Source organism: Nothobranchius furzeri, chromosome 14 (genome assembly GCF_043380555.1).
Source record: "Nothobranchius furzeri strain GRZ-AD chromosome 14, NfurGRZ-RIMD1, whole genome shotgun sequence".
Classification (NCBI taxonomy): domain Eukaryota; kingdom Metazoa; phylum Chordata; class Actinopteri; order Cyprinodontiformes; family Nothobranchiidae; genus Nothobranchius; species Nothobranchius furzeri.
The window spans coordinates 2,488,525-2,512,070 of NC_091754.1; the positions used below are offsets into that span (position 1 = coordinate 2,488,525).

Sequence of the window (23,546 nt, forward strand, 5' to 3'; positions counted from 1 at the left end):
TGAAACCTGACAGACGTGTCAACATTCCAACAGGTGTGCCGTTACCTGAGCTTGGCGTCATGAGCGGCTAACCCACTCATCACAAAAGGCACAAGCGTTAGAAAAGCGTTGCTAACAGTGGAAACGAGTGGACTCCCTCATCATCAGGGCTGATCACCCTCAGGTGTAAACGTTGGTGTTTTAATCCCGGAACGTGGGTGTGGAACGTTTCTCGAGTGCTGGACACACTCGGCCAAGCCAACGGGGCCTGGTTTCCATCTTCACGACCTTCTGGACGTTCATAACAGCAAGCGTCTCACGCCGAGCATTCAGAAGTGTTCTTTTACATCTCTCTCAGGACCTGGAGGAGAACCTGATCCCGGTCACAATCTTCTGGATCTTCTCTTCATTCTTCATAATGTTGGACTTCACAGCACAAATCTTGTCCTGCTGGTCCTTGATCTGCTGCTCCAGCTCCGTGAGGCTGGCTTTAAGAGTCTCCAACGTTTGGTCCGTGGCTCTGACGTACGAGCAGGAGAAGACAAACAAACGTGGGGGTAAGTGAAGCAGAAACGTAAAGTTGACTCGGAGTGAAACTGAGCCCAACCTTTGCTCCTGCAGCAGCGCCTGAGCGTGCTCCCTGTTCTCCCGACGCCAGGTGTGCAGCTCTGTCTGAACGGCGTCCACGTCCTCCTGAATGTAGTCCACGATCTTACCCAGCATCTGGGACCTGCTGCACACCCCCTGGATGAACGAGCTCAGACGCTTCACCTCGTTCTTCACCGCCTCGCGCTCTTTATTCAGCGCTGCCTCCGACACCAGGCTCTGAGAAAAGATGGTGGAGAAGACACGGGGGTGAAACAACGACGCGGTGGTGAATTACAGTCTGAATGTTGGTGTTTAGGGAGCTCAGTGAAGAGCTGGACTTGGTAAGCCTTTAACAGCACACCAGGATAAGTACGCACCGGGGGTACAGAAACCCACCAGACAGCACAGTAAACCCCAAAAGCTTCCAGTTTCTCTCACATGATGTCGTTAGAGAACCAATCAGACAGACTGCTGTTGCCGCAGACCAGAACGTAAACTCTCTCTGGGAATTCTGTCTGTGCCAGCCAGGACTCCGAACCGGAGCTGCCCCGGCTTCTGCGGTTTAGGATTTCGAGGCTAAAAGGCTTACTAAGGATTGGCTAGCTGGGGATACAAAGATCAAACGGGCGGAGGGCTAATGCCGGAGGACTGGCTGTTGAAGGTTTCCAGCGGGGGCCGCGTTAGCCGCTCGGCCCGGCCACGGTCAAAGGGAGGGGAAGGAACTCAAACCCAAGGATGTTTGCTCAGCTGGATCTCGCCAGGCCTGTGTGTGTGTGTGTGTGTGTGTGTGTGTGTCGTAGCCCTAAAACTACACACACTTACTGACAAACACCCACCTGAGAATAGGACGAAGCATACAGTGACCCCCCCCCCCAATCCCAGTCTCTGTTTATCTTGGTAACAGGCTGTGGCAGGGGGGGTTGAGTAACAACCACCACACCGTCGCCTCGTTTCAAGCTCAACCCTGAGCCCAGATCGCAGCGCTCGGCTCCACGTGTGGCTACACCTGTCCTGGCGAGGCAGCAGAATCTACACTTGCCCCCACCCCCCTTAAAAAAACAAAGCATGTCAAAGACGCTGCCGGGGCGTTATCGAGCCATCGCCTCAATTAAACCAGCAGTCTCGACAGGCATGACTAGTCGAGACCGCACCGTAGAAGTGACATCAGACATTAGCGTTTGCTTCCATTCCTCCTCGGGACAGTGAGTGTGCACGCTTCTGACAGCCTGGCTCTGTTTTCGGAGGGTGTGAGCACTGAAACGCCTCGGCCCGCCGGTCCCCCAACTAGGTGGGTGGCTTTCCACCCTGCAGCTACACAAATACTCTACGGCTCATTCCACCGTGCTGCGGTTGTGGTCTACATGGCCCAGACAGGACTCACGGCTTCATCGCCCCTCCGTCTCTGATGGATGAGAAACTCGGTGTGAAAATACGACCCCTTGCTGGTACGTACTCTGTCTTGGTAAATATAAATCACAGCCCTACGGAGGTCTCTGTCGGGGGCACAAGCAACCTGTGCACCCTCCGTTTTGGTACCAGAAGGTAAAAAAGGCAAAGATCTCTATTTCCTACAAACTGGCCCAACATCAATGTTCTCCCACGTCTATTTTCAAAGCCATAAACCACCACAAGCCCCTCCCCCTCCTCATCATCACATGCCTAATTTCCTTCATTAGGAAGTTTGTCCTGAGATGTGATTTATGGTGTGCTTTTGGGGATTTTTCAGGGAAAAAAGAAAAACGTTCTTCAAAGTATTTTTTGACAAGAAAAATGGTGACAGAGCAGAGAGAGTTGATGCTACGGCAACCTTTAGGGCATCATTAACGAGGAAACAACGTTCAGGACACGAGCTTCCTTCACACGTCGGTTTTCACCGTTTTTATTGATTAAAACTATTAATTTAGAGGATTGAATATGAAGGAAGTGGGAAGTGTGTTAAAGAAAGCTTCAGCAACAGCCGATTCTGTTCATGAATAAAAGACGCTGAAGCTTTTCTGACTAATGTAAACAACAGCGTTTGTTTGGCTCCTCTACAGACCAAATCTAATGACCTGGACCGTTCTGGCTACCAGACTTGGTCTCTAACGAACGTTCAGCTCGGGAGATTTTACAGGGTGTTCCTGAAGAAGGCCAGTTGGAGGTAAACCAGAAAGCAGAGCACAAAATAAAACCGGCTCTGCACATTGTTTATGGGCCTTCCTGCTATTTTTATTTTTTTAATAAAATGGCTAACTGGATAATAAAAATAGCTGAGAGTCAGTGAAGTGTGGAGAGGAGCTCTGGGGTTACAGGATGTTGTTGTAAGGTCACGGTGGCCCCGGGGGGACATGGGGGAGGTCACCACCCCGGGGTCTGAAGTGAAAAAGCACGTTTTTATGGGCTGAATGACAAAAATCTGCTGTAAGATGAAATAAAAAACGTTCAGGTGAACAAATCCTCCGACAAGCTAACGTGACCTCCACAGAAGAAATATGACAGTGTCAGCGGGTCGATTCCTTGTTTCCACGCAGAAACCCGGGATGCTGATGAGGACACAGGTCTGCAGAGACGGGTATTTATTTTCTCGACTATCCTGCAGAGAGTATTCTGGCCATTCTCCTGCGTGGCGCTCACTCAACAGCCGTCCATTTGTGCGCCGCGGCGTTTATTTATACGCTACAGACCTTCATCTGGGCTAATTCGATGGGGCAAAAAAAAGGAGTACACAAGAAATTCCTATAAAAACGCAGCTGTTGCAAAAAGCAGATTCTGTCTAAATAAAAGGAGAAGGATCCTGGAATAATATACACGGCTGGTGAGGGTCACGAGGAGGGTCGCCCTCAGAAACACACACCAGAACGCCGGTCACGGCAACGTGAAGTCACGCAACTGTTCAAATATCTCCTGAGAGGGTTTCTTCCTGACAAAGAACAGAAATAGTCTAAATAAACACACGCCCTGCTCCAAAGGCCGGCTCCTCTCGTCCCGATTAGACCAGCAAATCAGAGTTTTTGTGACTTATTCTGTAAATACAGACGCGGGTCACACCAAACCAAAGGGAAGATCAACATTTTCAACATTTCACTGTGATTACAAGAAAAGATGGAGAGAGAGCTCCATTAAGCTGACCTTGCCACGCTTTAATGTCAGGAAGGAAGTGATTGTAGTTCTGTATAGAGCTGACGCGGCGAGGCCAGCGATCCGGGGTAGGGGGAGCAGATACCTGCTGCACCTACAGAGCCTGAAACGAAGGTGTGGAGGCCTGGAAGAGCCAGGAGGCTGCATGAGGAGAATTAGGATAATCTCTACAAGGCTGCGCTCGTGTTACTCAAAGAGTTCAGCTTTTTGAACACTTGTGTCGAGGCGGTTTCACCTTCAGAGGCAACATCTAACACCGCGCTGGAGCAGAGGAGCCGTCCTGACGACGGCTTCCTGCAGGTCAAACGCTTCCACAGCTCCAGGCTGGAGTGCGGGAAGGTGTCTGAGGCAGCATGTAGGACCAAACAGATCAGGGGCCTCTCTGCATGAGTGACGGTCCAAAACAGCGCCTCCATCACAGTCAGGGTGGTCAGCGAGGATGGGATGATGGGGAGATCACGCTTCAGCGGCGGGACCACCCAAAGCAGACGGCACATGCCACCTCACACCAAAGAGTTCAGACCAAACTGGGAACGGTTTCACGTCCAAATACTGATGAGAGTTCTCTCTCTGGCTTCAAGAGAGGAACCCATACACCGTCTTCATCAATAAGATCTGATCTGTTGTTACATAAAAACAAAAGCTGATCAGATGTAAATAAAAAGCTGCATTAGAGTAGAGAAGGTTAAATAAATAAATCAAAGATCCAGAAACATGTTCCCATGTTTTCCTAATTGTGCAGAAACTTAAAAACGCCTCAAATGTGTTGAGCAAGCGGTGAAAAGCGAGCGTGTTCTGCCCCAGACATCTAGATGTACGTATTAATTGCGTGTGGTCCATTAGGGGCCATGCATGCTTGTCTGGTTATTCGGCCCTCAGCTCCGGTGAAAAGGGACATTCTTGTGGTTTGGAGGCTGTAATTACACGTCTCCACTCCGTCTGTTTACATCTTTCTTGTGATAAAAGCCAGCGTGGCAGCGGGGCTGGGGTAAAGTGCTCCCTGGGATCAAACTTCCACACCTGGCCTTGGGTCACCGGCACCAAGCCTGGTGTTAGCCAGCGCTGCCCTCTAGTGGACTAAACCACTCATCCCTTACCTTTTCTGCTGGTTTAGAGGAAGACTCTGATGGTTCATAGTTTTTCTGGGTCTCGAGGATCTTCTTCACGAGTCCACCTGCGACAGGAAACACAGTAAAGATGTTTTCCTACGAGCAGCCAGGAACCGTTCACCAGGATAGACAAAGAAGGAGAAAGTAAGAAGACGTGTTTGTGTTCACCGTGGTTCTCACGGTCCAGTTCCCGCGCAGGTTCCTGCAGTGGAGATGAAACAAGATCAAAACTATTTTTATCCCATCATCCCTGATCCCATCGGCGTCACTTACTGTTACAGGAACATCTGAGGGTAGGGGGACTGCTTCCTCCACCAGGAACTGTTCGTCTTCATCTTCCTCATCCTCCGACAGTGCCTTCCCGTCCATGATGACGGGGGCCGGGGTCTTGGCACTTGATAACCTTAAAAAAGAAGAAAGTTCTCGGTGAAACTTGGCAGACTCGCTGCACCAACCGGTTTATAATCACTCTCACTCAGGCCGGACTTTTACTAAACGAATGATGATGTCACCTCTCGGTCGGGGTCACGTCTGTGTGGCTCTCCTGTCTCTTGACCCGACGAGGTGCGGGGCGTGCGCTGCTCGGACGTGCTGCTTGTCTGGAGAACCGAGGGAGAACACATGAACGCCATCTAACAGCTGCTAAATACGTTTTACTACCCATTACCTCCCCAGTTTATCTAGAACACTGTTAGGGGTCAGGTTTACCAGATGCGTGGGTTTTTAACAGCCACACTGCACGGCTTTAAAGGAGTGGTTCACTTGTTTAATCTATACATCTGCAGTGGTCTCTAGTAGGAATGAATGCCTTGTAAGCCGTTCTCTGGGGGAAAATATACCGGCGGACCACTTCTAGGACCTACGAGTGACCAACATCACAGCTGAGCTTCAGACAGCGGCCTTTGGAGTCTTATTTCCTGATATTTGGACATCTCTCCTCTGATTGGCTAACAGCAACACGACTCTACCACCGACTGCTCTGAGAGTTGATGTTTTATCTCCACAAATAACACAAGCCTGGAGGAGTTTTGTTATGTGGTGGAGTTGCTAATGCTAACGGTTAGCTTAAACTAGCCGTGAGTCCATGGCCGTTTCTCGTTATGCATACTTGTCTGTACTTGTTCTGCATACTTGTCTGTACTTGTGTACTCGCATCATCAGTGACAGCTCAAGGACGGCTCCAATCCTAACGCATCATGGCGAGGGCGCGCAGAGTTCCCAGGTATGTTTGTGCACCCTCCCCTGTATAGAGAATGCATCAATGCATCCTTCTGCGGACTCGGGACAGCAGTTTCCCATAATGCACTGCGTCGTAAACCGTCCGAACTTCAGAGGAGAAATCTAATAACTGTAGAGTTTCACATCGGGGATACTAATGAAAGAATATGAAATTGTCTGTTCATTGAAATAATTGTGTGTAACCTGTAAAATGTGCTGTGTGTGCTGGAGTTTCACTTTTCACGATCCCTCAAAATGCTAATTAGCTAACCTGCTATCAACATAAAAGCAGAGTTGCTCTGTTTTGATGAAGATTTATTTATTTTTATTAATCTAATAGTGGGAAATGCTGGTAATTTATCAGTTTTGATCAAAAGTGGACCCAACATAACACAAATAGGAGAATAATGCTGCGCAGGACGACCAGCAGCCTAAGCGGTCCGATCATTACCGACCAGTCAGAAGAAGACGTTTTTAGTTTTTTATCCAAACTGTAAAAAGCAGCAGGATCAGGGAAAGTCAGTTTTCTATAATAACAATAAAGGGCAACAGAGTGCAAAGTCATGACTACAACATAATTATTTCTAATGACATCAGAAACAACCTTGGTCTCCAGACAGGTACAGTAACAGGTGCTGACCCCACACACCTGGAGACCGCATCCAGCTGAGCCGAGGAACCACCGTTCTCCTGAGGAACGTCTTTCTGGGCTACATGAACGTCTCCATCTGTGGATCACAAACTTCTTAGCACTTTTCTTTTACTGGTGTTAACCTCAAACAGTCCTGTGATGTCATCACTCAGCCACTGTGATGTCATCACTCAGCCACTGTGATGTCATCACTCAGCCACTGTGATGTCATCACTCAGCCACTGTGATGTCATCACTCAGCCACTGTGATGTCATCACTCAGCCACTGTGATGTCATCACTCAGCCACGTTTTGGTGTCACAAACAGAACAAATCCTTTTAAATTAAGGCTTCTTTAGGGAGATCTAGCCGACAGCTGCAAGCTATAAATGTTCTGGTGTCCAAAAGTGACGGAAGACGTTTACCTCCTTCGCTGTCGGAGTCGTCTGTAGAGAGAAATAAAGAGAGAACGTTGTCACAAAGTAACGCAGCATCTCAAATCTGAAGCATGAAGAGAAGATTCATTAACAGTTTATTCTGATCAGATTCACGAAGCTTGTGCCGACACACGGGGACGCCATTAAAGGAAGAAGTCCATGACTCCAACAGTAGAAGGAAAACACAGACTTAACCGTGTTCAGTTTCCAGGAAGGCATCTTTAAAACAACGTTTCAAGTGTGGGAAGGTGTTAGGAATTACCTTGACCTCCGATCTTGGGCCTCCTCCTCTGCCCTTTGGCAGACGATGGCCGAGGTATTCTGGTTGGATTTTCAAACTGAAAAACAAGAACCGACAGAATTATTTTTGATCATAGCCTGTCCTGCTTTAGGCAGCGTGTGTCGTATTTCATCACGACGCACGGCCTCCAGCTAGGACAGCAGCAGAAAACTAACAACATACAAAACCACCCAAAAAAGGATGAAAGGTGGAACCATGAGGTGTCTAAAAACAGGAAAACCAGACATGGAAAGAACGGATCATCATTAATGACATCATTTGTTGTGTTTGTTAACCTCACTGATCCCGTTAGATCATTCAGAACAAGAGGACATGAAGAAAAGCTTCGCTGATTCCTCTCCACTCTTAGTTACTGTTAAGTTTGGGGATGTAAGAAAATAGCAACACACAGAAATATCACAATATGCAGTGTTTGTGAATCGATATTTAAAAGCAGCGTACCCATTTTCTTTAGAGAATTTACAAACATTTACTGAACAGGTCCTTCTCAATAAATTAGCATATTGTGATAAAGTTCATTATTGTCTGTAATGTACTGATAAACATTAGACTTTCATATATATTAGATTCATTACACACAACTGAAGTAGTTCAAGCCTTTTACTGTTTCTAATATTGATGATTTTGGCGTACAGCTCATGAAAACCCAAATTTGCTATCTCTAAAAATTTGCATATTTCATCCGACCAATAAAAAAAAGTGATTTTAATACAAAAAAGTCAACCTTCAAATAATTATGTTCAGTTATGCACTCAGTACTTGGTCGGGAATCCTTTAGCAGAAATGACTGCTTCAATGCGGCGTGGCATGGAGGCGATCAGCCTGTGGCACTGCTGAGGTGTTATGGAGGCCCAGGATGCTTCGATAGCGGCCTTAAGCTCATCCAGAGTGTTGGGTCTGGCGTCTCTCAACTTTCTCTTCACAATATCCCACAGATTCTCTACGGGGTTCAGGTCATACCATGGTCAGTAAACCCTTTAGCAGTGGTGTTGGCACTGTGAGCAGGTGCCAGGTCGTGCTGAAAAATGAAATCTTCATCTCCATAAAGCTTTTCAGCAGATGGAAGCATGAAGTGCTCCAAAATCTCCTGATAGCTAGCTGCATGGACCCTGCCCTTGATAAAACACAGTGGACCAACACCAGCAGCTGACATGGCACCCCAGACCATCACTGACTGTGGGTACTTGACACTGGACTTCAGGCATGTTGGCATTTCCCTCTGCCCAGTCTTCCTCCAGACTCTGGCACCTTGATTTCTGAATGACATCAAAATTTGCTTTCATCTGTAAAAAGTACTTTGGACCACTGAGCAACAGTCCAGCGCTGCTTCTCTGTAGCCCAGGTCAGGCGCTTCTGCCACGGTTTCTGGTTCAAAGGTGGCTTGACCTGGGGAATGCGGCACCTGTAGCCCATTTCCTGCACACGCCTGTACACGGTGGCTCTGGATGTTTCTACTCCAGACTCAGTCCACTGCCTCCGCAGGTCCCCCAAGGTCTGGAATCGGTCCTTCTCCACAATCTTCCTCAGGGTCCGGTCACCTCTTCTCGTTGTGCAGCGCTTTCTGCCACACTTGTTCCTTCCCACAGACTTCCCACTGAGGTGCCTTGATGCAGCACTCTGGGAACAGCCTATTCACTCAGAAATGTCTTTCTGTGTCTTACCCTCTTGCTTGAGGGTGTCAATGATGGCCTTGTGGACAGCAGTCAGGTCGGCAGTCTTACCCATGATTGTGGTTTTGAGTAAGGAACCAGGCTGGGAGTTTTTAAAAGCCTCAGGAATCTTTTGCAGGTGTTTAGAGTTAATTAGTGGATTCAGATGATTAGGTTAATAGCTCGTTTAGAAAACCTTTTCATGATATGCTAATTTTTAGAGACAGGAATTTTGGGTTTTCATGAGCTGTACGCCAAAATCATCAATATTAGAAACAGTAAAAGGCTTGAACTACTTCAGTTGTGTGTAATGAATCTAATATATATGAAAGTCTAATGTTTATCAGTACATTACAGACAATAATGAACTTTATCACAATATGCAGATTTTTTTTGAAGGACCTGTATTTTTGTGCGGTGCAATTCAAACTCCGACTGCAAGGTGGCAGCAGCTTCCACCGCCTCCACTCTGACGGAACAACGAGATCTCACAATCATACTGTTATAATACTGGAAGAGTCTGATCTGAGTTTTCCAATGAATTTCAGTCTAATCGGGGTTTTAGTGTCACGACGTATCGTCTGTATTGTGATATTTATCTCATCGCCAGATTAGGGTTAGGATTACACACCGCTGGTTACATTCTCACCTGATTCTCTTCTACCTCTGAGGGCTAAACAGACAAAAAAACACAGATGTGTGGCTTTCAGGAATCACAGTAAAAACTCGGACACATCTAACACCACAGAAACGCTCTGAATCCCCCCGAAGGCCTTTTACTAACAGGTGCGTACAGAAGCAGACGTAAAACCCAACGCAGACTCACCACTGGCTCTGTGGTGGCTGATTTGTTGCTCTGCTCTTCAGGACCGAGTTTCTGCAGCAGTTTGTCTGCCTCTCTGGTCTGAACACAAACAAACAAACAAACAAACAAACAAACTTTGTGTGAGTGATCAGTGCTCAGATTTAGGACAGAAGTGGAGTGAAGCATCATACTTTGTCGTTTCTACTCTCGTCACTTGGGTTTCTCTCTTCCTGGTCTTTCTGCCGCTCTCTGTGTTTGTCTCTGTGAGATTCTCTCTCTCTGATTGTCTGATCGTCTCTGCCTCGATCCCTGTCGCGGTCTTTCTCCTTGTGCCTGTCCCGGGCGTGTCCTTTGTCCTGCTCCCGGTCCCTGCTCTTGTCGTGGCCTTTGGCGGGATGCTGCTGCTCACCGCGGTGATTCCTGTCGGAGCGCCTACGGTCCCGTTGGTGCTCTTTATTCTCATCTCTGCGTTGACTCTCTGGCTTTTGGGGCCGCTCGGCGTCCTTCTGGTCCTCGCTGCTGCTGCGCTCGGTTGCCTTTTTCTTTTCCTGATATTATATAAACCAAAGTAAGGACGGGGACCCGATCATGAGGATAGATATGTGAAACATAACTTTTTATTGGAAAAGTATAGAAAAGTCTTTTTACTCACCTCATCATTCTGTGTGTGTTTGCGTCCCTCCCTGTCGTTACTCTGAGACTTGGACGTGCTGGCTCTGGTTTTTAAGTCCACCTTGTCTCCTGCCAGCACTCGCTTCACTGCTTCATCACTGGACAACTGCAGACCAAACAGTAAAGATCCTCAAAGCGGAGGATGGAAAAAACCTCATCGTGTTTTTAAGTTGAAAGGCAACATTTCACAAATAACACACATTTTAAATGTATTCTTATTCATCCCCTCTTACGTCATCTGTACACGCACTTGTTTTAGCTTGTGTGTTTTTGCCTTTTTCACACTTATGGCCTAAAAAAAGAAAATGATGCTACAACCTTCAGTGCTCTACACAAATATTCTGATTCTCGCTGCATACGCTGCAGTGAGAATGTATTTAAAGCACCAGGAACTGTTTACAACGGTCCCTAGGAAAGTGGCTCATTACCTCCACCTCCAGGGTGTGTCAGAGTTCTCCTGAGGCAGAAGAAAACATTTCCCAGGAGTGGAAAAAATGTTTGTTAAAAACAAAAATGGAGTTTTATTTTAATGAATTCCCATAAAAACAATATAAAAAACACTTTTTGTGTCTTTGTGTGAGTGCGTACACATGCATATGCACGTGTGTGAGTGTGAGTGTGTGTGTGTGCGTGTGTGTGAGTGTGAGTGCATGTGTGTGTGTGTGTGTGTGTGTGAGTGTGAGTGCATGTGTGTGTGTGTGAGTGTGAGTGTGAGTGTGAGTGTGAGTGTGTGTGTGTGTGTGTGTGTGTGCGTGCGCGCGCGTGTGTGTGTGTGTGTGTGTGTGTGTGTGTGTGTGTGTGTGTGTGTGAGTGTGAGTGCATGTGTGTGTGTGTGTGTGTGTGTGTGCGTGCGTGTGTGTGTGCGCGCGCGTGTGTGTGTGATGCAGACCTTATTGAGGCAGCACTTGCCGATGGCCTGAAGCAGCTCGTTGGTTTTCTCCGGCTCATGGCCGGCAACGATCCGTGCGGGCTTGGCCGCCAGAGGCTCGCCGGTCACCAGCATCACGACATCTATCGCTTTCTGAAGAAAGGTTATTTTTGAGTCCTTTTCCTAGAATGAGATATAATGAAAAAAGCCGTTACCGAGACAAAAACATTTAAAATATAAACTGATTAAAGGCAAAATCTAAATAAAATTGGTTCCATACCAAAAAGAAATGATGACATCATTTGTTTTGTGCAAAAGCAGGTCAGTAAACTGATAAACCAAAGACCAGGAGGACTTGTTGGTCAAACTGACTTCTCTGCACTCCTGACAGCTGAAGTGATGAAACTGAAATATGAATCTTACCCCCAGAGTGACTGGGTTTAACCGCTTGTTACCTCGTTGTTCGAGGGAGGAAATGTAAAACACAACACTAACAACTCATTTCTCTCACTAGTAAGAAACGGGCAGCGTGCAGCTACGTTTGTAAGCAGAGAAGACTCGGTGTAGCTCTCTTTCATTCAGTCCTAATCAAGGATCGCCTTGCAAATAGCAGACTAGCATTCTGACACCTCGACAAACACTCAGTCTCTGCCTGCCAGATCTTCTAGCTCACAGTGTTGCCAGACGGCGTATCTGGTGACTCAGGCTGCCCAGTGAAAACACACGGGGGTAATCCTGAACAAATTAGTCTTTTCAGGGGAAAAAAAGGTCAAAAATCAAGTAAATATAGCAAGAGTAAGCTTACCTTTACACTATCTGACTTCATTTCATTTTCTCCATAGAGGCCTTTCAAAAAACCAGTGCTCCTGATTACCTTAGAGTCAAGAGGAAAATAAAGGTTTACTGTTATTATACAAATATTATAGGTGCTTCTGCAAAACCTACATCATTCTAATACAAGTTAACACAAAATGTTTTTGATTTTATGGAAGCAAGCTTAAAGCAGACTTATGGCTGCAAAATGTTTTAATTTTCAATCAAGTATGTCTTAAACAACTGAATTCCTTTAGTCAGATAAAAGAATATTGCTATAGGAATGCTAACCTCAATTAATTATAAATAAAGCTAGAGTGAAACATAAAACCATCCAACCAGTGTGGTGAGAGAATAAGATCTCAGTTCTGTTTAGAAAATAGATTTAGTCTCTAATCTGTTAAAGAAAAGAGTTAAAATATGAGTTTAATTGTAAAAAAAACATGCTTTTAAAGAAAATATTTTTAAAATTACATTATATATTATGTATTATTTAGTTCATGCAGTTATATACATTTTGCTAATATATCCTGTTTGTGAATACCCGTTCTGCTTTCTTAAGCATGTACACAAACACAAATGTACGATTTTATTTTTTACACAAACATGAGCAGAAAAAGGGTTTAACACAAGAAGCTGACGTCATATTGTTCTACACACATCACACACACAGATGCTCAGTTATGGGAAGAATAATAACCTAAATAATTTAGGTAAATAATGAAAACACACTTTTTCTGCACAAATACTCATTCAGTTAGGAAATGCTCGTCAGTCAAAAATAAATCAGGAAAACAGCAGAGTGGCTCATCAAAATAAGAGCATCTAATGATGCCCCAAACACAAACAGTACGACAGACTGCACTCTACAATATATTATGATTCTAATTCTTGTGTAGATACATTATTCAAATAAATAGTATTTTAAACCGGTTTTTGGTTATTTAAAATCTTAAATATTCTAAATTTTCCTTATTCAGAAAACGTCAGTTGCCAGAAGATAACAGGAAAATGTTTGATGTACAAAATATGTTGCCTTTGTGTTTTACCCTCGTTCTGCCATTTCTACTTAGACAAGAGTAAGTTTTGTCTTAAGAAGGGACAATCATTGAAATAATAATACTTTTTGACATTTACACTGTCATTATTTGGAGCTGATACTACAAATAAAATACAAATTTTAATATTTATCCAGACCTACGACTTACACTGGTGAATCCTACGTTTGTAAACATCTAACATCTAGATGTCGATCAAATGTTGCTGTACATTAAATACAAAAAGGCAGAACTTATGCATCCAACAAGACAGCTGTGGTCAGCTGCTCGGCAGCAGGTGTGAAGCAAGTACAACCTAAACATGTACAGTCATAATAATGAACGTTAGCAGCTGCTTGTCTTTAACGCGTGTTCGCTCTGGGTGCTGAAGAGGAGAAATGCAGTGATACCGCTTTTGAACAGCTGCGGTTAAGCTAACTCGCTCCTGGTGAGGGTTGTCCGGTTAGAGCTATCCCTTTCATGGACACAGATAATAAAGCACACGCAAGGGCTTCATATACAGTTTTTAACTTTATAAAATGTCTTTAAACGTAACTGTTGTCCTTAGTCGGTCTCACCTCACTGATGATGTCGTGAAGGTAACGAAACGGCGGTTTGTTTAGCAGTTTTTCCGTTAACGGCGGCTTCTTTATGACTTTCCCCAGCGTGTCCTGAGTCCTCTTCACCACCGCTGCGTTCATGGCGGCAGATGAAATCCCAACTGAACAATTTAGCTGCTAGAAAAGGGGCGAAAACTGGTCTAAAACACGAATGCTAGGCGGCTCTGGGGCTCCGTTGCTATGTCAATATCCAACAATCCCACAGTGCACCGCGAACGAAAGCTGCGCATGCGCCATAGGCTTTCGGTTGCTAGGTGTTCTGTGTCCATAGCAACGGTAGCTAGCTATGTAGAAAGAAACGAAATAAGGAAAACGATCGTGTATACAGCGCATCTCCAGATAAAAACCACGACGTGCTTCACAAGAACAAAAATAAATAAAGATTAGGCCGACAGACAGACAGACAGATGATAGATAGATAGATAGATAGATAGATAGATAGATAGATAGATAGATAGATAGATAGATAGATAGATAGATAGATAGATAGATAGATAGATAGATACCTAAATTTTATTGTTTTTATTATTGTTTCCTTATTCACAACAACACTTAATTTCCATCTGGGATTAATGAAGCATTTTCTAACTGGATTTATTAAACAAGCACTAATACTACATTTAGAGTCAGTGTTTCAAAGAATTTTATTTATGAAAGTATGAATTATGAAATCGTATGAAGGTGTGCCCAAACTTCCCATGCATGCAAATATGTCTCATATAAGTCATAGACCTTTCTTTGTGTTTCATTTAAAGCAGGATGCTTGTTTTACCCGTTTGGCAAGTTCGGTTAAAAGTCTGACAAAAGGTAAGGTGAGAAGAACAGCTCAAACAGACGCTTGCTGCTTCACGCTGGACAGGTAAGACATCCACTACGAGTGACTTCAGTAGCCAAAAATCAGAAAATTCAGATTCAGTTTCAGCTGGAAAGTTGTTCGCTGCTCTTCAGAATAGAAATGTAATGCTTAAACCATTTAATGCTACGTAAGGGCTTGCAAAGTTACATGCTGTTTCTTTCAAAAAGAAAAAAAGGTACAATAGTTCATTGGATTGAGATTAAATAAGAAGCTGCATTAATACATTAAGACTCATTCCTATTTTGATTACAGTAAACAGCTGTGATGATGTCATCCATAATAAAATAAAATATAAAAATAATAGTAACATAAAACAAGCTTCCTTCGCGGCATCATCGCGCCGGCCTGTCAGACTTGTTTGGTGACTCAGAGCTGAAGCCCTTCAGTGAGCTCTGCGGGTGTAAGAGTTCAAAAAATGCTTTGTGCTTTAAAAGTGCACGCCTTATTCAGCTGTCTGGTTCTCCAGAGGACGAGGAGATGCTTCACTGGGCTGTGTTTGCTCTGCTGATCGGCGCTTGTGCCGCTGCAGAAGAACAGAAGAAGAAGGAGAAGGCTCCATCTCTGTCAAAAGGTGGGTCGCTCTCATTCAGCCTCCATGTTTCTGATCATTCATCAGTCAGATTGACCGATTTAGTCCCAGCACACAACCTGAGTTTGAATTCAGCTTGTGAAGGGCGCAATAAAAGCAAACAGGACATGTTTAAATGTATTTTCTGTTCAGGATGGGGGAATAATATCAAATGGGTCAAAAGTTATGAAGAGGGCCTAGAAGAAATGACAAAAAGGTAAGAGTTCATTTCTTTTGTGCTATAGCTCCTCTTTATGCAATATCAGTCAATCGTTGAAATCCATGCATGGTGCCTCATGTTCTCAGTACTTTAGTCGTTATTGACAACCATCAGTATGCTGAGCTGTTTCCCTGTGGTTTCACTCTCCCAGTCAGAAACCATTGATGGTCATCCATCATCTAGACAGCTGCCCACACAGTCAAGGTACCGCTCTTACATTGCTTCTTGTTTGATTTGATCTTCTAACCATCTTTCTCCGAGCACCTCGAACGAGCCGTCCCGTCCAGGTGGTGGGTTTGGCCTCAGTGGGAGTGAGATGTTCCTGAATGTGTGCTCTGGAGTAGAGCTGTACACATTAATCACTCAGCTGGTTTCCTGTTGGTGAGCTCAGTGAGCACCTACAACACGCCGATGAGAACGACCTCTAGCAGGGAAGATCTCCGTCTCGGTTTGATGCAGGCTTTAAACAACTGGGTTTTGTTTGCTCATGTGGCATCCGGGGTTGCTGTAGTTGCAACACCACCTGGGGAGTAACACCCCAGGAAATAAAGACACAGGTCCACTCTACAGATCAGGCAGGAGATGTGCTTTTATTAAAATATAAAAGAAAAAGAAAAGACTGAATTAACCTGAACAGGCTGAATCTTTCACCAAACCAAACTAAAGTCACCCGTCACAGTGGCCTGCATCCAGGAGGTGCATGGTGAAGGAACACACACACACTGGGACGTAATTTGGGGGGGGGGACGGGTGGGACATGTCCCCCCCACTTTTTCAAAAGGCAGTTTTGGTCCCCTGCACTTTTTTCCGTCCAAAAACAATGTTACGCTCCATTAAATGGATTTAGTTGAGCACTAGGACCGAAACGGAAACCGGTTTACTATTAGACCCGCCCAAAAGCTAATCTATTGGCTCTGCTGATACTTGCTAACGTATTATTGGCTGTTGCTGCTGTCACTCAAGTTGGAAACAGTCAGAACGTGCTCACGTTGTTTTGCTAGTTTGGAGCCGCTAGGGAACACCGGTACTGAGTCACATCGTCAACTAGACGCTGTGTAATATCAGAGCTCAGCTCAGCTTCCACTACATAACATTTGAATAAGTGTTCATTTGTGAGTCTTTGGTAGTTAGGCACAGCCAGGCGGCAGCATGTCAAGAAAACGAAAAGTGGATATAAGAGACTTCTTTCAAAGTCTAAACGTAAGTTGGAACATGTGACACCGCTGCATTAAGCTCAGACTGACCTCCTCCTTCACAAACATACTCAAAACTAACTTTTACAAACTCATCTCCTCCACATAACTGACTCCTCAGACACAATTTATTCGTATTATTATAATTATTATTATTTTTATTATTACTATTATCATCATAATTATTATTACTAGTAGTAGTAGTAGTAGAAGTGTAACTTCAAAACTTTTATCATTTAACTTTATTGTAAACTTATCTATTGCAATGTATATGTTCACATTAAAAAGCTCTGAAAAATGAACAGTATCATCATCGTCAACAGATTTTTAGAGCTTAATGTCAAAGATGTACACTTTTCATTAGATTTATCTTATTTTTTCCTTTTATTTTTTGTGTGTTGAAATGCAACAACTGTTTAAACACTTTTAAGGGAAAAAACATATTTAATATGTTTTTATACACTCAAATGTTAGGGTGATGATCATGTGTAAAACATTAGTTCAGCATGTCCTCTAACACAGCAAATGAACAAACGGCCAGATCTCAGGAGGGACCGTTTATGTATAAATAATTTTTATACTTTTGACTAGGCCTGGGAAAGTAACACATTTTGCTGGACGATATTTTGTCCAACAAATTGTTGATGATAAACGATATTGTCAACATTATCTAGACCAAAATAACCACTAATATAATGTTAATATATCATAATAATGCAAGTACACCCTTTAAAATGCAACAAATAAACCTTCATTTAACATTGAAATGTCCAGAACCAGAACTTCTAAATGAATAAAAATAACAAACAAAAATTGAATAAAAAAAGAACCTCACTCCCTGTTAGAAAATGTTGCACCAAAAACAACAAAAAAGACCCAAAACAATAAATACAATGGCCTATCCATTGTCAACAGCCAAAACTGCACTTCAATAATGATAATAAATAAAAATAATAATAGAGTTGTACATTTTTTAACTTTGATATATATATATATATGAGGATGGAAAAATTATTGAGATGGGCACGTGACGTGTCAAGGGGTATTTACATAACACCCCCCACCCCAAATCCGTACAAGCCTGCTGTGTCCCCCCCACTTCTGAAATCAAAATTTCGTCCCTGCACACACACACACACACACACACATATGTGGAAAACTCCCCACCACCAAGGCCGATGGTACCCCACTGGGAGCAAACAGCCTGCAATAAAAGAAAGAAACTGTCAAAAACAAAAGCAGGCAGTTGGCTAAACGTGTTATAAAAAGATGGACAATCTGCTAGTTCACCAGCCAGGAGTTGAAGGCTGTCTAAAATAAATAAAAATAAAGTTAAATAATTTATTTTAAACGAGCAATCAGTCTCGCTCAGATGCGCGCCACACACATTGAAGAGTTAAACAGCTGGAAAGTTCTTGCTGCTGGAGACACCGGAGAGGTGGTCCTCCTGGACCCGAGTGGAGTCTCACTAGTCTAGTCTAGGAGGTGATGTCAAGCGGAACAGGTGTTACGTCGATATGTGTTCCCCCCTCGAGATCTGTTTCTTTTGCACCCAGCTGCAAGTGGAAACGACCCAATCACAAAAAATAACCCTCACCCTTACCCTAACCACCCAGTCACCAAAAATGTGTGTTTAGCATAAATATAAATGTAGAAAATATTATGTGTGGCACAATTTTTCTGTTTGTTTCAGGGTTATGGTTAGGGTAAGGGTTGGGTTATAACGCCAAGGTTAGTGAGAGGCGATCCCCGAGGGAACAAACCCCTGCCCTTAAAACAGGGCGCCCTCAACAGGTGATTGGTTGAGCAGCATCCCCCAGCTGCAAACGATCACCCTGCTACACTCACGTCTGCAGAGAACAATGTGTGCAACATTTTCAGAATTTTCTGGGGCAAATAAAAAGTACCAGTAATGTTTTCGTGGCGTGCACAAACACAATAACGTCTAAACTATTTTAACAGCACTGAAGAAGGTGTTTGTTGCTGATAAGGGCATCCAGAAAATGGCTAAAGAGGACTTCATCATGCTCAACCTGGTGGTAAATAAGCATCTTTATTACCTGGCCTCCAAATATTCAAAGCATGCAAAGATTATAGAAAATAAAAATCATCTTTACTTAAAGAGCAAGTCACCCCCTACCAGATTCTTACTCCACTCCCACTTCCTGTTTGAGAAATGCAACAAATGCTGTTGCCTGGCAGACCGAGAGGGCGGAGCCTCTAACAAATACACACACACAGGCTCACAACATTGTGACATCATAATGTACCAGCTAACATCATAGTGTACCTCTTTGCCAATTGTGATGGCAGAATTTTTACCTGAAGACAGCGCAACACTGACAGAATATACATTTTAACTAAGATGCACTAAAGTGCCAAATTACTGACTACACGTGTCTTCAGCACAACAGACACTCATCTACATAGTTTATCAGCAAAAAAAAGTTGATTTGGGGGTGACTTGCTCTTTAATTCCCTAATATAAACATGTGATATTTCTCTACAGGAAGAGACTACGGACAAAAACATGGCTCCTGATGGGTATTATGTTCCCCGAATCTTGTTTGTTGGTAAAAATATTGTTTCTGTATCAGAAAAGAGAAAAAAATTAACCAGATTTAACTAGATTTTTGTTATCACACTAAACTCACGTTGTTTTATGCTTTGAGCTGTAATATTTACTTTTAGTATACATTGTAAACATACAAGAAACAGGAAAGGTTTCATTATTTTTGTAATATTGTCATTGCTTCTTCCAAATTACAGTGAGCTGAATTAAGAATGATACAGGTACAATTGTAAAAACAAGAATCTCGTGCAAAAGTCCATTTATTTCAGTAATCCAGCTCAGACTGAGAGACCATCTGAAGGCTCAGGGACCCTTTGCAGGCACTCTGGATTCATTAGCTGATTAGAATGTGACACTTTGACTCTAGAATATTTAACCTTTTCACAATTTCTAGTTGTATGAGATTTTGAATTTGGGGTTTGCATAAGCTGTAAGCCATAATCATCACAATTATAACAATTAAAGATTTAAATATCCATACATAGCTACTGTTTACCATCAGTGAGTGTGAGGTTGTCATGTCTCCTACGAGCTAACGCTGCAGCTCAGGCATTTGCATTTCAACACCAGCAGGCAAAAAGCTCCAGAAATGTTTACAGAAGTTGATCCAGTACACAGGAGCGACCCAGAAGGCATTTCTTGTACCCCTAAGATGCCACGGCATCTTTTTGTTTTACTCTATTATTGAGTGAATCAGGCTAGAGGCTAATGTTGAGCTAACAATGCTAACGGTGAATTAAAAGCAAATTGTTGGCTATAAAAGTATCTCAAGCTACTTTTTTTTATTACTGACAGCTCGATATTACAGTGAAATGTGCATGAAGTGATTAATGAGTCAATGGTGGAGTTTTACTTCCTTTAATGAGTCGTTCATAACTATAACAGCAAGCTAACAGCTAGACGGTAAGCAACCACACTTCTAATGCCGAGGGCTTATTACCGTAATAAGTGTAGTAAGTTCTCCCTACCGTAAAACACCCAAGAGTGCTAACACCAAATATGACTATGTATTTATCTACTTATCAACACACTGGGTATGACTCGTCACCTAGAATCTGATCCGTAGCTGAAACTTATGGAACAGTGAACTAAATTTGACCACATGATGTCATTTTTACCGTATTCCCTCATATTGCACCTTGAAGTTAATTTTGTGAAATTAATGAACTTTTGCACCACATTCTAATGTTTCCAATTTCATCTATTTGCCTCATTTGTTCAGCAAAATCTTATTGTGCAGCAGCTGATTTTTTGTTTTTATTCATGTTGCAGGCCTTAAATACAGAAACTGACAGTACATAAAAAAGCAGCTAATGAGACAAAACATGAATCACCACAGGTGTCTGCTTTTCCAGTTTCGATTAAAAAAAGTTTTATTCGTCATACAACTCCAAGTTTCTGTTGATTTAGCCAAATCCAAAAGCAGGTCTGTGACTTGTGGACCTGTCTTCAGCTGATCATGTGTGTCATCTCATCAGATCCAACCAGGACTGTCCGGACAGACATTACAGGACGATACAGCAACAACCTCTACGCTTATGAGTCTGGAGACTTGGAGCTCTGTGAGTGACCGTTTGCTGCTCTAACCAGTCAGCTGTCTTCAGACAGACTGATCCCACCTCCTTTAACCTTCGTCAGACATTCTGAGGACATGGAAGAAAATAAACAAGTCCCTCATTCAATTTTAGCACCGAAAACTGGAGGGAAACACTGGGAATGTGTTTTATCTCCTAACCCTTTCGAAACAAAACAGAAAAACAGAATCAGGACAGAAAGAAAACACTAAACCTTCAAACTTGACATTTTTAAGTACCCACACCATAACAAATAATAATAATAATAAAAAAACAATTAAAATGTTATTATAATTTATTAGAAGCCAATGCAATTTACAGTATAATTTAAGACAACATATAAATATCAGATTAAATCTGAGTAAAAAGGACAAACTGCAGCCAGCTAAGAGTTTTCTGTCTTCTCTTTGATTAAAGTGTCTGAAAACATGAAGAAAGCCAAAGTCCTGATGCACACTGAACTGTGACGCTGCTCTGCACCGGCTGGACGGATCCGACGGCTCAACCATCAGCCGCGAGCCTTCAGGATTTATTCCAGACCTCAATAAAACCAACAGGAAAACTGTTTACGCCACATTATCCTGATTTCCAAACAAGTTCATTTTGTGTAACTGAACACGAATAAATCTGTTTTAAAATATGAAACAAGGCTATGTTCTTTAGTTCCTGGTCCTAAATGCAGAATCTTTTAAATAGTTGCTTGTTTATCATTCAGATGAAATTGTTCATCTTTCAGCCACATTTCTGAGTTGTAAACATTTCCACCACTAGGGGGCAGTAGGATGTAGCATGTCCATTTTTTATTTATTAGCAGAAATCTGATTTATTCATCCAAATTTAAATAATTAAAATAAAAAATACTGCAAGTGATCAGGTTATAATACCAGTAATTACATGTTACCTAAAGATAAAAATTAGACTTTAATGGTTCAAGAGATGCTGTCCCCACAAATATCCCAGATGCTGCTTGTTGCTGCACTGTGATACATTTTAAATGTTTTCTTGATCTAATGTGGAGTTTTTGCTCCTATTAAAAAGAAAATCCACTTATTTCACACTTTCAATTGTGCCATGATGTATCCCGAAACTTTTCTCTTCAAATTCCTAAAAAAAAAAAAGAAGCACAAGTAAAATAGGTCAGCAAGTTTAATTCCTCAGTATCATTTTCTTCTGCATCTACAAAAAGATGTGAGTGAGAAATTCAATGATTCACTCTGCTTCTTTCCTTCTCCTGATCAGACGAGTGAGGCGTTCACCTCTGCTTCTTCTCCACGCGTATTTCTCTTTTCTGTTTTAGTTCTCGGTCTTCCAGTTAGACCTCTGGAGATTGAGGAGCTTTTGAGATTTTTCCAATACGTTTCATTGGCGTGCACTGCTGGGTTCATAACAAATGTGTTTTCTGCTCCTGCATCACAGGTCTGACAGATCCCTCCCTGGGTTCTTTGCACCGTTGTGTCAGAGCTCTGGGATTGAAATCTAACTCCCAAATCTTCTTCACTTCTCCAAAATCTGCCACAACTCTTCAAGAGTGTGAATAATACTTCAGCGTCGGGGGGACGATAATAGTTTGTATGCATGACCAAAAAAAAGGTTGATGTAAGTTTCCTTGCATAAAGGAGCATAAAATTCACTATTTGAATAATTAACATCTGCACACATGCTTAGTGATTAATACGCGCATCACTTCCAATTAATCTAAAGGCCTCCTCTGGATCGTGTTGCTGTTCTGTGGCTACGAACTTCATTCTCCATAAACAACAAACAGACCTCCTGGTGGTTAGTTTCCTTTCCGGTATCTGGTAAACGAGTCAGGAAGATGTCAGTTTTGAAAACACATTTTGGAGGACAGTACATAAAAAAAAGAAGAGGAAAACAATTCAGTGTATTTAGATGGGACCTGCTGACTTTTTATTTATTTATTCTAACGCGTGCAGCTTGTGCCTCAGTTGTTCCATCCGCTGCCTTAAGAGAACTGCTCATGTGGAGTTAATGCAATAGTTATTACAGGAGTTTGTAAAACATTTCGGAACACATTTGATCTTCTTTGTTTATAAGTCCTAGCATCAGTAAAGCCATTTCTCAACAAGCAGGGCTGCAAGTTGGCAGAAACTTGAGTTCAGACTTTTGTCTCCCATGATTCCTGCATGGTAGTCCGGTTCGACTCCTGGCTAGGACCTTGTATTCCCCTCCCACAGACTAAACACATGCATCCTGTGTGATTGTGAGTATTATGTGACCCTGCTGGACAGGTGACCCACTGGAGACAGACATGGTGAGTCTGCACAGGCTCAAGCAGACCCAGAGAGAAAACAGATGACTGATGGGTGTCTGTGTCCTGGTGTTGAAGTGATTAGAGCTGTTCAGGGTAACTTTTCCCAGACTTGTGTCTTTATGATCAATGCCTTAACAAAAACACCCTAAGGATGAATAAAGGCAAGCCAGAGAAAAGACAGCATCTATATCTGTTATTTAAATAAAATGCCAGGATTGTTAAACTTTTATTAATTCAGTGTTTCTAAAATAAAATATTTAGTGAAAAAGGCCAAAAAGCTGAAGTTTACAAAGATCCCACTGTCACACACACACACACACACACACACACACACACACACACACACACACACACACACACACACACACACACACACACACACACACACACACACACACACACACACACACACACACACACACACACACGGCAGAATGGTAATCTGGA

General features: G+C 43.0%; 2 protein-coding genes across 5 annotated transcripts; one reads left to right on the forward strand and one right to left on the reverse strand.

The window, feature by feature from the left end:
- Positions 1–102: 102 nt before the first annotated feature.
- Positions 103–14,098, reverse strand: traf3ip1 (TNF receptor-associated factor 3 interacting protein 1). Of its 4 annotated transcripts, none has more exons than XM_015965517.3 (16): positions 13,803–14,098; positions 12,180–12,248; positions 11,396–11,557; positions 10,487–10,612; positions 10,026–10,382; positions 9,856–9,933; positions 9,679–9,702; positions 7,342–7,417; positions 7,068–7,088; positions 6,661–6,739; positions 5,306–5,392; positions 5,067–5,196; positions 4,962–4,995; positions 4,782–4,858; positions 587–804; positions 103–499 (listed from the first exon to the last, which is right to left on the reverse strand). In XM_015965517.3, the coding sequence occupies exons 1-16, from the start codon at positions 13,923–13,925 to the stop codon at positions 334–336; spliced, it is 1,827 nt and encodes a 608-aa protein (XP_015821003.1). In that variant the 5' UTR covers positions 13,926–14,098; the 3' UTR covers positions 103–333. The 4 variants fall into 4 exon arrangements, with proteins under 4 accessions (XP_015821003.1, XP_054602452.1, XP_015821004.1 ...); XM_054746477.2 differs by having other exon boundaries at positions 6,616–6,739; XM_015965518.3 differs by lacking the exon at positions 9,679–9,702.
- Positions 14,025–21,472, forward strand: agr1 (anterior gradient 1). Its single transcript, XM_070544373.1, has 9 exons — positions 14,025–14,120; positions 14,600–14,703; positions 15,135–15,271; positions 15,422–15,485; positions 15,640–15,692; positions 18,644–18,720; positions 19,191–19,254; positions 20,732–20,815; positions 21,245–21,472. The coding sequence occupies exons 1-9, from the start codon at positions 14,025–14,027 to the stop codon at positions 21,292–21,294; spliced, it is 729 nt and encodes a 242-aa protein (XP_070400474.1). The 3' UTR covers positions 21,295–21,472.
- The last annotated feature ends 2,074 nt before the right edge of the window (positions 21,473–23,546 follow it).

What these genes read in the sequence shown, in the direction of transcription:
- traf3ip1 (XM_054746477.2), bottom strand. Translation starts at nt 13,925, where the DNA reads ATGAACGCAGCGGTGGTGAAGAGGACTCAGGACACGCTGGGGAAAGTC. An exon ending in GCAAGTGCTGCCTCAATAAG is followed by an intron (nt 10,613 to 11,395) that starts GTCTGCATCACA and finishes TTTGGTCTGCAG; the next exon opens with TTGTCCAGTGATGAAGCAGT. An exon ending in ACTGGACCGTGAGAACCACG is followed by an intron (nt 4,859 to 4,961) that starts GTGAACACAAAC and finishes TTCCTGTCGCAG; the next exon opens with GTGGACTCGTGAAGAAGATC.
- agr1 (XM_070544373.1), top strand. Translation starts at nt 14,025, where the DNA reads ATGTCAATATCCAACAATCCCACAGTGCACCGCGAACGAAAGCTGCGC. An exon ending in GTTCTGTGTCCATAGCAACG is followed by an intron (nt 14,121 to 14,599) that starts GTAGCTAGCTAT and finishes TTTCATTTAAAG; the next exon opens with CAGGATGCTTGTTTTACCCG. An exon ending in TGCTGCTTCACGCTGGACAG is followed by an intron (nt 14,704 to 15,134) that starts GTAAGACATCCA and finishes GTGCTTTAAAAG; the next exon opens with TGCACGCCTTATTCAGCTGT.